The sequence below is a fragment of the Artemia sp. Qi Xiang Cuo genome, chromosome 21, assembly GCF_049724085.1.
Source record: "Artemia sp. Qi Xiang Cuo chromosome 21, ASM4972408v1, whole genome shotgun sequence".
NCBI lineage: Eukaryota > Metazoa > Arthropoda > Branchiopoda > Anostraca > Artemiidae > Artemia > Artemia sp. Qi Xiang Cuo.
Genome location: NC_142814.1, coordinates 21,315,467 through 21,332,820, shown reverse-complemented (window position 1 = coordinate 21,332,820; position 17,354 = coordinate 21,315,467). Strand labels below are relative to the sequence as shown.

The 17,354-nt window shown below is 35.4% G+C and overlaps 1 protein-coding gene across 1 annotated transcript in view; it reads right to left on the bottom strand.

Annotated features, from left to right (window-relative positions):
• Serinc (serine incorporator TMS1) overlaps positions 1-17,354 on the bottom strand; it is a 57,154-nt gene that overhangs the window by 19,914 nt on the left and 19,886 nt on the right. Inside the window, exons 3-5 of the mRNA XM_089106988.1 lie at positions 15,334-15,498; positions 12,657-12,847; positions 3,418-3,627 (exon numbers count right to left, since the gene is read on the bottom strand). Of these exons, the coding sequence (XP_088963114.1) occupies positions 3,418-3,627; positions 12,657-12,847; positions 15,334-15,498 (566 nt within the window). The remainder of the gene's footprint in view (positions 1-3,417; positions 3,628-12,656; positions 12,848-15,333; positions 15,499-17,354) is intronic.

The window sequence follows — 17,354 nt, the reverse complement described above, 5'->3', positions numbered from 1 at the left end:
CCAAACACATCCAATCAAAATTTTGAGATAGCTATTTTGTTCCACGCAGTTGAAAGTTCTGGAAATTATACCTTTAATCAGAACACTCCCCCACAGTCTTTAGGGCAAGGGTTATAAGTTATGCGCTGGAGGCATATAAGGTTTTCATTGAAATTTTGTCGTAGAAACTAGAAAAAGGGCCCACTCGATAGGAAATTCAAAGAACCAGTGCCCTTTTTAATAGTCGAAAGTGATTTGAGGGCTACTACCCCCCCCCCTCTCACGCCCACCTTTTCCCAAAACCCATCCAATCAAAATTTTTAGATAACTATTTTATTCAACGTAGTTGAAAGTTTTGGAAATTAGGTCTTTAAGGATAACAACCCCTCCCCCCCCCAGAGCCCTCAGGGCAAGGGTTGTAAGTTAAGCCCTGGGGGCATATAAGGTTTTTATAGATAGCAATGATGTAGAAATTTCAAAAGGGCTCATTCATTTGGAAACTGAAATGGCTAGTGCCCTTTTTAATAGTCGAAAGTAATTTGAGGGCAACTAACCCATCTCTCACGCCCACCATGTTCCCAAAAACATCCAATCAAAATTTTGAGATATCCATTTTGTTCAACGTAGTTGAAAGTTCTGGAAATTAGGTCTTTTAGGATAATAACCCGCTCAGAGCCCTCAGTGCAAGGGTTGTAAGTTATGCCCTAGGGGCATATAAGATTTATATAGAAAGTTGTTATATAAAATTTCAAAAAGGGCTCATTTGATTGGAAATTGAAATTGCCCTTTTTAATAGTCGAAAGTGAACGGAGAGTAATTTACCCCCCTCTCACGCCCACAATTTCCCCAACAACATTCAATCAAAGTTTAGAGATATCCATTTTGTTCAAGGTAAATGAAAGTTCTGGAAATTATGTATTTAAGGATGACAAACCCCCAAGAGCCCCCAGGGCAAAGACTGTAAGTTATGCCCTGGGGGCATACAAGGTTTTATAGAGTTGTCATAAAACTTCAAAAGGGGCTCACTCAATTGGAAATTGAGAGGGCTAGTGCCCTTTTTAATAGTCAAAAGTGATTGGAGGGTAACTAAACCCCCTCTCACGCCCACCATACACCCGAAAACATCCACTCAAAATTTTAAGATAGCCATTTTGTTTAACGTAGTTAAAAGTTCTAGAAATTAGATCTTAGTAGATGACAACCCTCCCCCCGAGCCCTCAAGACTACGATTTCAAATTATACCCTGAGGGCATATAAGGTTCGTATTAGATATGTTGTTGTAGAAACTTCAAAATGGCTCTTACGATTGGGAACCGAAATGGATAGTGTGTTTTTTAATATCTGAAAGTTGCTAGAGAGTAACTTACGCCCCTCTCACGCCCACCATTTCCCCAAACACATCCTTATCAAAATTTTGATATAGCCATTTTGTTTAACATAGTTGAAAGTTCTGGAAATTAGGTCTTAGAGGATGACAACCACCCTAACAGCCTTTAGGGTAAGGGCTATAATTTACCCTGTTTTTTTTTTTTTTTTTTTTTTTTTTTTTTTCTTGTTGTTGTTGTTTAAACCAGGGCCCTTCGTATCGAAGGAGTTGTCGTGGGACCTTCGAAAAGGGCTCATTCGATTAAAAATAGAAAGGGCTGATGCCCTTTTTAATATTCGAAAGTGATTGGAGGGGAACTAATCACCCTCTCAGGCTCACCCTCCCATTTGCCCAATACGTTTAAAAACTAAATGTTGCCTTAAGGTTAAATCAAAATGCACTGTGTTAATGCTAATTCCCAATAAGGCATCTCAGCAGTATACCAAGAACGACTGAGGGTATTACGTTCAAACTTTCGGGGCTACTTCTGCTCTTACAGTTTAATCAAATCAAAATAGCGTAAGTGCATCCAAGCTATCAAAGAAAGTAAACAGATTTTTTACGAATGGTATCAAGTTTCCATTTCAGGTCTACTAGAGGAGGTATGAAACTAAATTAAACACTACTATTTGTGTCCAGATTTTTAAAAGGGTGTATGTTGTTAAAAATTGCTGAAAATTTTTCTCCAGCATATAAATAGCAGGCCAAACTATATTATTAAAAAACAAAAAGATTCAAAGTATTATTTTCTTTTCCCTGAAAAGACTATGTCAATATAAAACGAACAGAAATTAATTAAAAAAACTTTTTCCAGAAGATAAGTTTTTCAAGGAAAAGTAAAAACCTCCATTAAACAAAAAATGAGCAAAAATAAAATGAAATAATCTACCAAGCGTAAAACTACCACAAATTAGCATCAATAAATAAATGAAACCCAAAACGCCTTCCCAAGGCCAGAACATAATTTGCACTTTACTGAAAAAATACAAATGAATGTGCATTGTCAGTTTAATATACATATAATGATATTTAGTAATCAAAATGTTAATATTATTTGATTTATTAAAGTTATAAGGGTAAAAATATTTATATTTTTTTTAGTAAAGTGCAAATTATGTTCTGGCCTTGGGAAGGCATAGGGGTTTTGGCCCAACTTATGTTAATTTCTGCTCTTTTTGAGTTTGACTCGGTTATTTATTGTAATTCTGTTCGTTTTGGGTTTCATTTGTTTATCGATGCTGATTTGTGGTAGTTTCACGCTTGGTAGATTATTTTATTTTATTTTTGCTCATTTTTTGTTTAATGGAGTTCTTTACTTTTCTTTGAAAAACTTATTTTGTGGAAAAAGTTTTTTTAATGAATTCATCATAAGCCATACCCCCCCCCCCCCCGTCTATGCACTCATTCCTTCCTGCCTGAATAAATAAATTCTACATCATCTAATTTAATACTTCCTACCCCTGGGGTACGAGTTTCTGAAACTCCTAACAAGCCCAATTCAAAACGTTTGAATTCGCAGACAAAATGTCAATACGATATTTGTTCATAAAAGTTGTAACATTTCAAGTTGCGATTTTCATGTCAATTATATCATTGACACTATTATAGCCTCAAAAAAGCAAAGGGTCCCGAAACTGTGTCTACGAAACTGTGGAGTGAACACCTCAGTTCTCCTGAGGTGAAAATATACTTATCAATCTAAGTACTGAATCATTTCTGATCCGACTGACACAGTGGCACCGATTTGGAGGCTGGGGCATACTTCTCCTCAATCTTGAGAAATACCCTTTTTCCGACATTTACATTGAAAATGTCTTTTATGGTATTTCAGTGAAAACATCGAATAAAATGACAAATTTGTCCCCTCCCAAATTTTGAAAATATATCCCCCCTTCCTCTAGATTTCTGGGGATTGATATACCACTGCTGGCACTAGCAGATTTTTGCAAATTAAACTATCCATGTTTTAGAATTCTTGACAGCGTTTTACTTGATTCAGCACTGCTACCTTAGCAAATAAGAATGATTTTATGTTTGTCAAAGCTTCTGAAAAAAAAAATTATATCACATACCATCCTTTTGACTCAGTTTCTTCGTAGTTCGCCACCCAAGACTCTGCCCAGCTGTGTGCAAAGTCAATAATAAGCACCAACTGGATAAGAATGAAGAGAAAACCACCAATCAAGCCAAAGTACATCCATGTTGGCCCAAAGCTGCCTTCTTTGATAAAAAAAGCACCAACGCATATTCCAGTTAAAATTATATATTTCAAACCCCAGAACCTAGAAGAAAGTGGGACTATAAGTACATAAGGACAAAGGCAGTTTCATTGTTTTTCGTATTCATACTTGTACTATTTTGTTGGCCAGAATTTTTTTCTGAAAAATTTCTGACAAATTCACTTGTCCGAAAAAAGGTTGGGCAGTTCCAACTTTTTGGGTTTCTGCGCTACAGTGAGCTGTAGCTGATCAAGAGAAAAAAAATCAACAAAAGTTGTGTTGTTCCTTAGCTACACAGCTAGAATCCACTTTAATCACTTGGCTTCTCAAAAGTAACTTTTCTCGAGTTCTGCCTCTATGAAACTCGTTTTTTTATTATTATTAATATTAAGCAAATTTAGAGCTGAAGGACAATAATAGGTGGCGAGTGACGTCATACATCTTTTTTGAATTTTCAGTCCACTTTACCATCCTAGTAGATACATTTTGACGTTATTACAAACGTTTTGAAACACAAGAATGAACATGTGAGGGATCAAAAGTTTGAACATAGAAAACTCAGTTCGAAGACCCTACAGGTATAAAATCATCACCTATATAAAATTAAAACCTTATTTTGTCTACAAGAAACAAAAATTAACAATTTTAAGACTCTCCAGACTTTAATTTTAGAGTTTAAAACTTTTCGACTGATGCCAAAAAATTATTATCAAGCTTCTTTGCAAAAAAAGAAGACAAAGAGATAATTCACCAGGAATAAGCAGCGATTTTTTCTTCCAGGGCAATCAACCGCCTTTTTTTCAGCAACTACCTTTCCAACTTGAAGAGAAAGGTATATTAGTTGTCCATAAATGATTCGCTTTCTGTTCTATGCTCAGATATCGTCTGTTATACAACTCTCATCTTGCAATGACAATTGCGGATCTTACGTAAGTTTTATTACACTAAATTCATTCTTCTTTGCCATCTTTATACCTCATGTGTAGTCTCGAAAACAGCATAAAAGTCAAGACTCGCTAGGATCCTTTTAGGGTACGTCTCCCAGCCATTCACCCTTCACGTAAATCACTATGACGGCAACAGTATAAATCCGCTCACGGGTGAGAATTCAATTGGATGCATATATCCGAACAGTCACGGGCTAGTGCAATAAACAAAACAGATAAACGATAAGCCCGAACGGTACAGCGTACACATATCTGTTGCAACGTGACACGAAAACGTCACAGGCTTAAGCCCCAAATGTTACAGGTAGCGCAGGTCTGTTAAATAAGGGGGGGGGCGAGGAATGGATAATTAAAGAAAAAAACAAAAAAGCATAGAGTGCAGAAAAAACTCAGTTATAAAATCAAACACAAGTACAAGAATTTCAATTTATCATTTTAAGAGAAATTGAAAAACTTTAACTTAGGTATCAAAGAAGAAAAGAACTAATATTTGATTTTGGACCATTAGAAAAGTGAAAGAATTGTCTCTTGAAAATGTTTGGACAAGGAAGAAGTATTATTGGATCTCAAGGAAACACCAAACCTCAACAGATTCTTGGTCTAGAAGGCAAATCACACAAGCCCTCACCAAAACGTTGCTATTACCATCCTAAAGCAACGTCACATAAAACAGAAGAATGCTGGGGAGGCAAACGCCAAACCCAATGGGCAAAAAGGGAAATAGTACACACCAACACTTTTGAAAACACAGCCCCAAATACTTTCAGGTTAAATCAGGAAACTTTCGGACAGCCTCCCGTCACAGCACCCAATCTTGGTTTCTCTACTAACAATTTTGGTCAGCAGCTACAACAGCAACAACAGATGTCAAATTCAGTTTTTAGTCAAGCTCAGTCTCCATTTGATATTAGACCATTAATCGGTGGGCTCGGAACTAACACAAACTTTGCCACCAACCCAAGCCCTTTTGGTGCTCAAGTAGCTACACCATCAACAATACTTTTTGGAGGCAAAACCCCGAATAGTTTCAGGCAAAACCAGGAAACTACCAGTGCTTTCGGACAGCCTCTCGTCACAACACCAGCTCTTGGTTCCTCTTCTAATAATTTTGGTCAGCAGTCACAACAGCAACAACAGATGTCAAGTTCAGTTTTTCATCAAGATCAATCTCCATTTGATTCTAGACCAGCAATTGGTGGGCTTGGAACTCACACTAACTTTGCCACCAACCCAAGTCCTTTTGGTGCTCAAGTAGCTACACCATCAACAATACTTTTTGGAGGCAAAACCCCAAATACTTTCAGGAAAAACCAGGAAACTATCAGTGCTTTCGGACAGCCTCTCGTCACAGCACCCGCTCTTGGTTCCTCAACTAATAACTTTAGTCAGCAGCCACAACAGCAACAAAAAATGTCAAACTCAGTTTTTCGTCAAACTCAATCTCCATCTGATACTAGACCACCAATCGGTGTACATGGAACTCACAATAACTTTGCCACCAACCCAAGTCCTTTCGGTGCTCAAGTAGCTACACCATCAACAACAATTTTTGGAGGCAAAACCCTGAATATTTTCAGGCAAAATCAGGAAACTATCAATGCTTTCGGACAGCCTCTCGTCACAACACCCGCTCTTGGTTCCTCTTCTAATAATTTTGGTCAGCAGTCACAACAGCAACAACAGATGTCAAGTTCAGTTTTTCATCAAGATCAATCTCCATTTGATTCTAGACCAGCAATTGGTGGGCTTGGAACTCACACTAACTTTGCCACCAACCCAAGTCCTTTTGAATATCAAGTAGCAACACCGTCAACAATACTTTTTGAAGGCACAACCCCGAATACTTTCAGGCAAAACCAGGAAACTACCAGTGCTTTCGGACAGCCTCTCGTCACAGCACCCACTCTTGGTTCCTCTACTAATAACTTTAGTCAGCGGACACAACAGCAAAAACAAATATCGAACTCAGTTTTTCGTCAAGCCCAATCTCCATCTGATACTAGACCACCAATCGGTGGACAGGAAACTCAAACTAATTCTGCCACCAGCCCAAGTCCTTTTGGTGCTCCAGTAGCTACACCATCAACAACACTTTTTGGAGGCAGAACACCGAACAATATCAGGTTAAATCATGAAACTATCAGTGCTTTCCGACAGCCTTCTGTCACTCAAGTGTCACAAGTGACATCCAGCTCGTCTCTGGTCACACAGATGATGGCAATTTCACAGAGCACATTTTCGGATAATCCTGTCCTACGAATTATCATCGAAGGTCCTCTAAAGCAAGAGAAACTTCTAAGATCATCACTTCAAGAATTAACACCATCAACCAAGAACACTATGCCCTCGTTTTACAAGGTCTCCCCTCGGTTGGGTATCAAAGCAAAGCCAATGGCTCTTACTTCAAGTGCAAGGTCTGTGCTTTTCGAGGACTTGGAAAAATATAAACGGAACCCAGCAAAGGAATTGCTTTTCGAACCAAAACAAAGTGTTAAGCAAATCACATTGAAACCAAAAGGAGGCAAGCGTGCTGTTTTTAATTTAAATGACATCCAGTCACCTCCTATAAACTGCATGAATGGGGAGGTGGTGTCTGTGTCTTGTGACACACTGCAGAGACGTCCTGATGTATCAGACGACACCGTCACAGAAACTATAAAACACCCGTTATCTAAAGCCAAGGTCTTGACAATGGAAAGTGACGTCACCAAAACATCGCTTGATACACTTAACAATGAAATCCATCTTGAGCCGGAGGTGGAAGACTTGGGTCCCAATCTCTTGGGTATAATCTGTCGAAGAAAAGGCTATTACACTATACCTAGCTTGGAAGAATTGTCAAGAACAGAGCCTGATCCAGACGGTGCTGTTATTGTTGAGAATTTTGTTGTTGGACATGCTGATTATGGAAACATTTTGTTTAAAGGTCTGATGAACGTTGTTGGATTAGATATTGATAGATTTGTTTTCATTTTACACAAGCAAGTTAACGTTTACCCTAATGATGATGAAAAACCATCAGTTGGAAAAGAGTTTAATCGGAAGGCTCAGGTTACCCTTGACAGGGTTTGGCCCATTGACAAAGCTACTGGACTTGAAATTAGAGACCCCAAATGTCTGGACGAAAGGCATTATAGAGAAAAGCTGCAGAATTGCACGGAAAGAAGTGGTGCACGGTTTAAAGAATATAGACCTGAAACTGGCTCTTGGGTCTTTGATGTACCTCATTTTTCAAAATATGGAGCTAAAGAAGCTGACGAAGATGGTCAAAGAAATTTCCAAGCTAGCTCAGTGTTGAATTACTAATAGTAAAAAATACGCAGGATCGATAGCCTTTTTCCCCTTTAACAGGAGTGCTGACGTGGAAGACGAAATTGATAAAAGAAGAAGCATAGGATAAACAGTGGACACACCAAACATAGGATATTTAATGAACATTATTAATTCAGTAAATTTTCAGTGAAGAAGCCCATTGTTTTACAATAACTGGCAAAGGCCTATAGTGAACTATATAAGTATTAATTTTTATTTGCTGCCTAATTGAAAATTTTTACTATAAGGATAATTTCGTTGGGAATTAGTGATTTTCACTAAAAAAATAAATATCTTAAGAGGGTTGATTTCTTCCGATCTACAAAACAGCACTATCTATTTTGACATAACAGCAGTATCTATTATAGACTTAAGAATATTACACTATCTGCTCCAAAAGAATAACAAGCAAAACAGGTGGTGTGCATTGTATTAAATGCAATAAATGGTCTCCTTTTAGCTGTGGGAAACTAAGTATTCAAGTGACTTGAAGAAGACTTTTGTATGCAGAATTTGTGAAGAAACAAAGTATTGCTTGTCTTTAGTTTACTTTTCTTTTCTTTGGTCTTAATTATACGTCGTAACTTAACAAGCCCGTCTTCTATTCCAATGGCTAATTTCGTTTTCGGTGCTAATTATATCTGGTTTCACTTCATTAGGAATCAATAGTTGTTTTTTAGCCATTTTGTGCATCTAGATTTCTGAAAGTGATTTTTTTTTTTTTTTTGTTTTTTTTTTTTGTTTTGGGTTTGTTTTTTTTTTTTTTTTTTACATATAATTTGAAAAAGCTAGCGTTTCCACTGAAGTGGAAACCGGGGGGGGGTGCACGGCAGGAACACTTAAGGATTCGAATGAGAGAATAATCCTTTAGATATTGAAATAACTGGCTGAACGACGTGGCATCATTTCACCAAAGTTATCATACAAAGGATGTGTCAGCTAGTCTGTGTGGGAAAAATAACATGCTTTCCCCATTCACTTTTTTTCTCTCTCTGTTGTATGGTATCTATTGTTATCAAAATTCCGTTTTTTAGGTTACTATAAGGCCGAGTCGCTCGTTCCTTACAGTTTACTACCATGAAATGTTTGATATTCACCAAAAAGTAATACAGCGTCCTGATTTAGTTGCTTTCTGTTTTTTACACAATGTTCCGCTACACAATCATCAACATTCGCTGTTGTTTTTTTTTTTTTTTTTTTTTTATAAAAGATAAGTTGATTAGCTATGAAATAAGTCCAAAAAAGAGTGGTGGCGAAATATATTGCAAAGTATATTAGCTTGCAAGAGGTATTTAATTATAAAAAATCTTCCTCTATGTGGTCATGTCAAAAAACTAGCACTTCAAGATGATACAAATGTAAGAAACCTATCATCTACTTAGACTTGTAGCTCAATTTGATCTGCTATTACCAAATAACCTTAAACATGCCACAGAAACTCCAAATACTGTCTCATATTTGTCACCACAGATTCAAAATGAATTCATTCATCTTTTGGCATCTAAAGTTTGAAATCAACTAATAAACGGTATTAAAAGAAATAAATACTATGTGCTTTTGTTTGATTCAACTCCTGATACCTCTCATCGAGAACAAATGTCCGAAGTCAAAAGGTATGTTGATGTCGATTTTATTAATAAAAAAGTACAACATCGACAGCTGCACTGATCAGCAGTGATAAAACAAAGAGAGAAAAATCTCAAAATGAAGAAAAAACAACGGGCCTACAGCCAGTACGAGGAAAGGAAAAGACGAACTAAAACAACGGATATTTTACCTGTATAAAACTAGGTGTTTTCAGTGCTCAGATAAAACGACATTTGCACTAGCACGCCAGCCACTGCATTAGTAATTTTTGGGACTATTGTTATGTTGGTGAAGACCGGGTAGGGTTCGTTATACTAGATAAAAGGTCCTTGGCGAGTTACGTCTAGGCAAAAAAAAGGTGGGACATGCAATATTTTCATTTTTCAGAGAATTTGCTTACGGAAAATTTCAACCTTTTTGACAAGATTAGAAATACTACCATACAGATTCCCCTCGACATGCACATTGTGAAACAAAAATACTATAGTAGCCTGGACATGTCTGTGGGAAGGATATAGACCATATTCATTCAGAGGAAAGTGTATCCAAACGAGGCGGAGTTACGGGTTCATGTAGAGAAGGCAGATTTATCTCTTTACCTATAAACTATCCGTTTATTGTATAAGTTAATGTACGATAGTTTAAAGTAGGAACAGGATTAACGAGTAACAGACACGGGCTTTTAACCAGATTGAGATACTTAATTTACGATTCTGTAATATAACACAAAAACAGGCAAAAGGAACTAATACACAGAGACCAATCAAGTAGTAACCTGTAAGCATGTAAAAAACTATGGTCATCAAAGATGACTAGTCATTCTGTTTTACAAACATACAAGCCCACTGGTCGCTAAACAGCCGTATCGAATATCAAACAGGCACAAAAACTAGCTACACAAGAAAATTACTGAGCTACGAGAAAGAAACGACATAATCAGACCAAGCATCAGTTGCAAACTTGTGCTAGAGAGAAAAAAAAACGACTTTAGACCAGTCGTAGGCCATTAAGAAGTAGTAAGCCAAAGATTTCCACTACCTCAAATAGAAAAAATTTGAGATTCGATCTCTAAAAATAACAAAATTCTTACATCCCTTGATTTAACCCACTGTTACCACCATGTTTGAAGAAGCTGAAAAGGCATTTTCAGGACACCCTTTTTAACAACTGAAGGGGGAGGTTTCGAATAGTTAAGAGTTTCCTTCGGATTAAAAACAAATTCGAGCGCGCTACTCAGACCATTACTTCATTTTAAGAGGTATTAAATGTAGGAAACCAACAATCACTTGGAAACCTAGTTAAAGGTGTTTGACAAATCCAGAGAGGCTAACCTGAAGCATGGACCAGAAAAAGTCAAGCTTTGACAGCCCAACCTTAAATTTTTAGGATTTGTACTCACACCGGATCAAGATAAATCAAGCAGCATAAAAAAAAAAGGATAAAAACCCCTCAAAGTATAAAACAATCACGAGGCATTTTGAATTAGCTGAATATTTTCGTGAATTTACCAAAAACCACGCACAAATCCGAAAACCACTAATTCATGCCACAAAAGGCGATCTACAAAAAAAAAATCGTTGGCATCAAGATACACAACATTCTTAAAGACGTTGTCAGTCATTAATTAATGTCACAAGAGACAATCTGCAAAAAGTCGTGGCATCAAGAGGCACATTCTTAAGGAAGGTAAAAAATACACTTACTTCAGAACCAATATTTGCCTTGCCTTACTTACTAGAAGACAGATTTGTCGTGACGACAGACGCCTTAAGCTTAGGAATTGGGGGCGATGGTGTCAAAAATATATAATGGAGAGGAAAAAATTATCATGTAGGCAAGCAGAATCTTGTCTGAAAGGAAAAATATGTATTCGGCAACACAGCTTGAACAACAATTGACAGTTGATCCCCAGTAAAAATTTAGGCGCTACATAATAGAACATAAATTTAATGTCAGTTCATAAAGGCAAGCCTAAAATACTTGGAAATCTTTGAAAAAAACTACTAGTATTCAAGCAAGATGGATTTTAAAGTTACTAGACTTTGAATACGTTGCTAATTTCAATATTTGAGGGGGGGGGGGTAAAACAGAATGCACGTTGTGATCATTTATGCAGGTATCCAGTCAATAAAGGATTCAAAATCAAAAAGGAAAAAAATCGCGCAAACACCTTACAGACACAAAAAGCAAAACACGTAGTGTTTTAAGCTTGGAATAAATAAGGTTACGCCAACAACATGACAAGTTACATGCGCCTTTAGTTATATATTTTTGGGTTATGAACCTCTACTAGCTACCCAAAAAAAAACTCAAAATAAAATCGACGGTTCTTACAACATATCAAACAACCTTATTCCAGGCAATTGGTAAGCTAAACCTACAATAAAGGACAAATATACCAGATAAACTCAAGCAAAGCCTAAAATAAGGAAAAAACATTCAATAATAACGAAAAAAACAATATCCGTGACTAAATGTTGACCAAAAAATCACAAAATAGAAATATGAATGAAATCTGGTAACTCTAAAACCAAAGGCAATGGAACTTTTGTAAGAAAAAATGTAAGTGCGTCATCTAAGAAAAAAGATATGCAGTGTTGCCACATGATCCAGTATGAATATTTTAGACAAAAAAATCCATTAGAATAAATAACACATGCACATTGTAAGAATTGAGCAGGTCAGCCCATGTCAAGGTCAAAGGGGGACTGTCAAAGAAAAAGGGGAACTGTCAAAACATAATTGACAAGCCTATGGCTTTCTACTGTGTTGAATAAAATAAACAAATAAATAAGCACAACAATTCATAATAGGGTAATTTCAATACACCAATGTAAATGCAAACCATATAGGCAATTAAGGAGAGAATTTTAAAGACAGTGAATTGTGAAAGAGAATCAATTGAATACAGTTTGTTTCAGAATTAGCATTCATAGTACAAAAACCAGTATGTTGCTGAATTAGCTACACGACGCACAATCCCGTAAACAGCTAATCGATACTTCGTATGTAAAAAATATATGAGCCACTGTGACATAATGGATGCACCATCTTCTATAAAAACAGATCAATGTCTTGAACGGTATGTAGAAGTATTAAACATATTTTGACGTAATTGAAAACACTTCAAACGACTGAGAATAAATAAATAAATAATAAAAAAAAAGTTATGAATAAATAAAAAGAAAACATCGTCAGCTAGAAATTTACATGCAAAATCATAGCAATCTAAGAAAAAAACCTTACCCATTTTGAATGCCAGCCCGAAAGTCTCTTGAACTTTTAACGCCCAGCATCATCAATGCCATAAAAGCAAAAAAGATAGTTGCTGCAAAACACATCCTGTAAACAGCTAAATAGCCTACGGCTTCTTCACAATCTAGCGTGATTCCCCCAGGAACCAAACTGTTCCCGCTTCCACCTTGACAAAATGGCACCTGAAAAAAGAATTAAATTTTTATATAAGCACAGATAAATAATAAAAATCACAAACGTTAAAAATAATTCATTTGCATGCTGAACAAAAAAGCACTATGCTGTATAGCAGTATTGGGGAGTAGTTAGACATTTGGAGTTGTTTCTATCCTGATGTATGCTCTATCCTGTTGTTTCTATCCAGATGTATGCTCTATCCTGTTGTTTCTATCCTGATATTTTCTCTTAATTTTACTCCTTTGTACACCTAGACAAATAGGATTTCAGCATTACCACAAAACTCATCTGACTATTATCCAGAAACTGATTACATCAGTTTCAAAGTAGGACTTTATTTTAAAAGTAGGACTAACTATAAATAAATTTCACTTCAAAATTTACATAAAATCTGGGCAGGCTCAAATGACCTTAATCTGCATGGTTTCTCTTATTAAATCCCAAATGCTACCGGTCTAACTCCCTCTTTCTCATATTGTAGATCCTACAATATCAGTAATGAAAAGATCTCCAATTGCCTATTCGAATATAACCTGCTAAAGCCTGCACATCGCACCCTTCAAACAAGCAGTTAGTGTCAAAAAGTGTTAAACTCGAAATACAAACCTGGATTATTCTGTTCCTGGAATCCAAAGAGCTACTACAAGGCTCAAATGACCTTAATCTGCATGGTTTCTCTTATTAAATCCCAAATGCTACCGGTCTAACTCCCTCTTTCTCATATTTTAGACCCTGCAATATCAGTAATGAAAAGATCTCTCATTGCCTATTTGAATATAACCTGCTAAAGCCTGCACATCGCACCCTTCAAACAAGCAGTTAGTGTCAAAAAGTGTTAAACTCAAAATACAAACCTGGATTATTCTGTTCCTGGAATCCAAAGAGCTACTACAAGACATATAAACAGCAGCGACGTGTAATAGTTCAACACACCTTATATAAAGACAAAAGCAAGAAGGCTTAACAGTCTAGACTGAAAAGCCCATAATTTATAACAGAAGAAGTGATTGATTTCATGGCTGGTGACAAACTATTGAGTAGCATTATAAATTTGTCTGTCATTTTCCATGGGCTATTTTTTAAACTTTTGACCATTAATAAATTTTTGCTTCTTTTTTACAAGTTTTGAGTCTTCAGCATGGTGGTATCAGCGATTGTTTCAGTGATTGTTTCAGCATGTTCATAGACAGAACAAGCTGAAAAACAAAAATAAACTTTCGGTATTAGATGTTTCATAATGTTGGAAAATTTGGTCTGCTTTGGTTCAGAAAATGAAATTTGTTTCCTATGCTAGACCTGCCAACATTGCGATTCAATTGCAATTTTTAAAATCGTAATTTCTTTTTAAATGACTTCATACCCTTAATTCTTCTCATTCACTTTTTAGGACGCTACAAAGCCAATAGCCGATTGATTTTAATTTCGATATTTTTCTTGCATCTTTGCTAGATTTTGAATTTTGTTAAATATACGTTTTTGTACATAAGAGATAACTTACACTGAGCAAACAAAACTAGACTTTTATTCCCTCGACAACTGAAATATATAATTCAATCAGAAATTTGTAAAATATATTAAAAAAAACAGTAAAAATGTGTCAATTCCCAGAGTAGTTGTATAATAATTTTCCATTTTTTGTTTGGGGGGGGGGAGAAGGAGACCTTCTTGCTTTTTTTCTTTTAAAAAATGTCAGTGCCTTCCGAAAGTATATAATTCAACCTTGCATGCTGAATTCAACAGTAGAATTATATTTTTCAGCATTAACAACTTTCACGTCAATATTTTAGAATCTTTTAATGTGAATCTTCGACTTAATAAAAATAGAACATAGAAAAGGCAGCTAAAAAAACAATCATGTTATGTTTTGAAGTCAAGATATAATTCTCCATGGAAATATAATTCCTAAAGAATTAACCTTATTTATAAAAGGTCAAAACACATACAGTTCTTAAAAACAGACTTTAAAAGACTATTACAGAAAAAGTCGGGGCAATGAGAAAATTCTTGGTGCGTTTCCAAATTCAGAACGCAAAACAGAATCCAAAAAACACTCAGCCTTCCTTGGGCGAACAAAGTTCTTTTTTACAAGGGTCATCACAGAATGTAATCATGAACGTAAGCCTTTGAATTATCGGCTATGTAAACCAATTATGGAAGAGGGGGCAAGAGGGTAAGGACTGTTCCCACCCCTACCTTTGTTATAAGTGTCTTTGTTCTAAGAAATTACAGAAAATTTTGAAAATGCTTTTTCTATAGTACACTTCAACTTTAAGATACAAAATAATATCAATATTTTTATAGCTTGATTTCTTTTTTTGCAGTATACTTATTTTTCTGAAGACAGTCATTATAAGATTTTTAACTCTTTTCGAAAAGTTTTTTTTGGAAAATATTGGTCTATATATTTCATTGGAAATTCTCTACATTTAATCTTTATTACTATTATCTAAACGAAAGGACAATTTGTAACTTTTTTTTAACAATACCATACCTTTTTCAGTGATTCCTGAAGACCTGGACTTAGCATGATGCATGACACAACAGTAACAGTCATCAACATGATGGCGTACATGATTCTTGCTGATGTGGAGTTTTTGCATGATGGACAAGCAGAACAGCACAATCCAACAGCTGTACTGCCACAACAACAGGCAAGCTAAAATGGAAATAAAACTGATTAAAGAAAGACTACAGTAATGTTTGCAACAGAGGTAGTGTATGTGAGAACAGAAAAGGATGGGTAATACTGTAATCCAATTGTTGTTGTAGTTGGGTTGTGTTTCACAATATAATAGTGAATAAACAACACTGGAAAAGTTTCTTTGGAAGGAAGTCTCTGAAGGCTAAGTTCAGGCCAAGTCCCTTTGTAATTTTTCTTTCTGCAGCACTTTTGGTTTCAAGTTTGAACCTGAATCACCCTGCATTCATTGAAAGTGGGTTTTTATATCTGCAAGATACGAAATGAACTTTACAGTTCAACACCAAAGCTGGGTTCCTAACAAAATTTCTCAACTTGTAATTTACTAAATGTTTGTACTCTATTTTTTGTGTATCCCATTAGCACGTCTCAAGTGTTAGCCACAATGAAACTCATTGAGCAAATATATATATATATATATATATATATATATATATATATATATATATATATATATATATATATATATATATATATATATATATATATATATATATATATATATATATATATATATATATATATATATATATATATATATATATATATATATATATATATATATATATATATATATATATATATATATATATAAACCTTTCTATTGAGCTAGAGAGCGGATAAGATCATGCTAGTTTGTTTTAACCCATTGGTTGCATTCTTGTAAAAAAGCATATTGAAAACTTATATAAGAACTTTTGCTCCCCTTTTTCTGCTAGGGTAGAATTTCTTCCTTACATCCTTCTTTCCATGTTTAAGTATGTTTTTTTTTCTATGATATTTTAATCTTTTTGGGCTTTTATGCAATTATGCATCCTATACTTACAATGAACTTCTGTTGCTAAGACTGCAAATAGAGCAGTTTGAAATTACTGTTATTTTAAAAAAGAAGAAAATTAAATCCTGAAACCAAAGCCTTGATTTCAGGCCACTCCCATCCAACACAGATTTCGACACAGGTTATGCAGATTGTCGTTTTGACTGCCATGTTCAACACGGCGAATGTCTTCTCTGGACCCGTGTTCAACTAGCGCATTACAATTTTTTAAAACACGTGTCCAACACCCTTGGAATCCGTAAGATGAAAACGCTTTAAAGTTTTAATTGGTTGAACACGATTTATGTCGATCCCGTTCAAAATACGCTTCAAACACGGTGCCTGAAAACACAACTGAAAATCAACATCTAGAGGAATAATCAGATTAAAAAATAGCCAAAAAAGGCGTTTAATTTGCCAGAGGTACATCAAACATCTATAATTGCTCAATAAAATGGGAGCCTGTCACTATGGGATTCATTAATTTATTCACCTGTTTCTCACAAGCTAACTGAACATGTACAATTTCAAAATGTGGGCTAGTCTAAATTAACATGATGCCTACCAACCCAATAATTTGTGTATTTGCGCAGCAACAAATGTAAGGAATGAACTAGTTAGTGGCCAGCTACCAACAGTATTTTTATCATTAGTTTTTGATTTAGTAATGTCAGGTTTTTGCGTCATCAAGTGATGTATCAAGTGTTGCGTCATTTAGTGATGTCAAGTGCTTTTTATCATCAGTTTTTTATTTAGTGATGTCAGGTTTTTGCGTTTTAGGGTTTTTTTACACGTGGTTCTAAGAGGATATCTACTTTTGATAATTGAAAATAAGCTTTCTGTTGATTATTTAGAATTAGTAATTTTTGAAAAATTTCCACTGTGTACACTTAACACGACATGCATTTTTTTTTTTTAACCTGATGAGACTGATAGTCGAAGTATTTCTTTAATCAATGTCAGAACCATACTTTTAGGTGCAGGTAACTGGTTTACC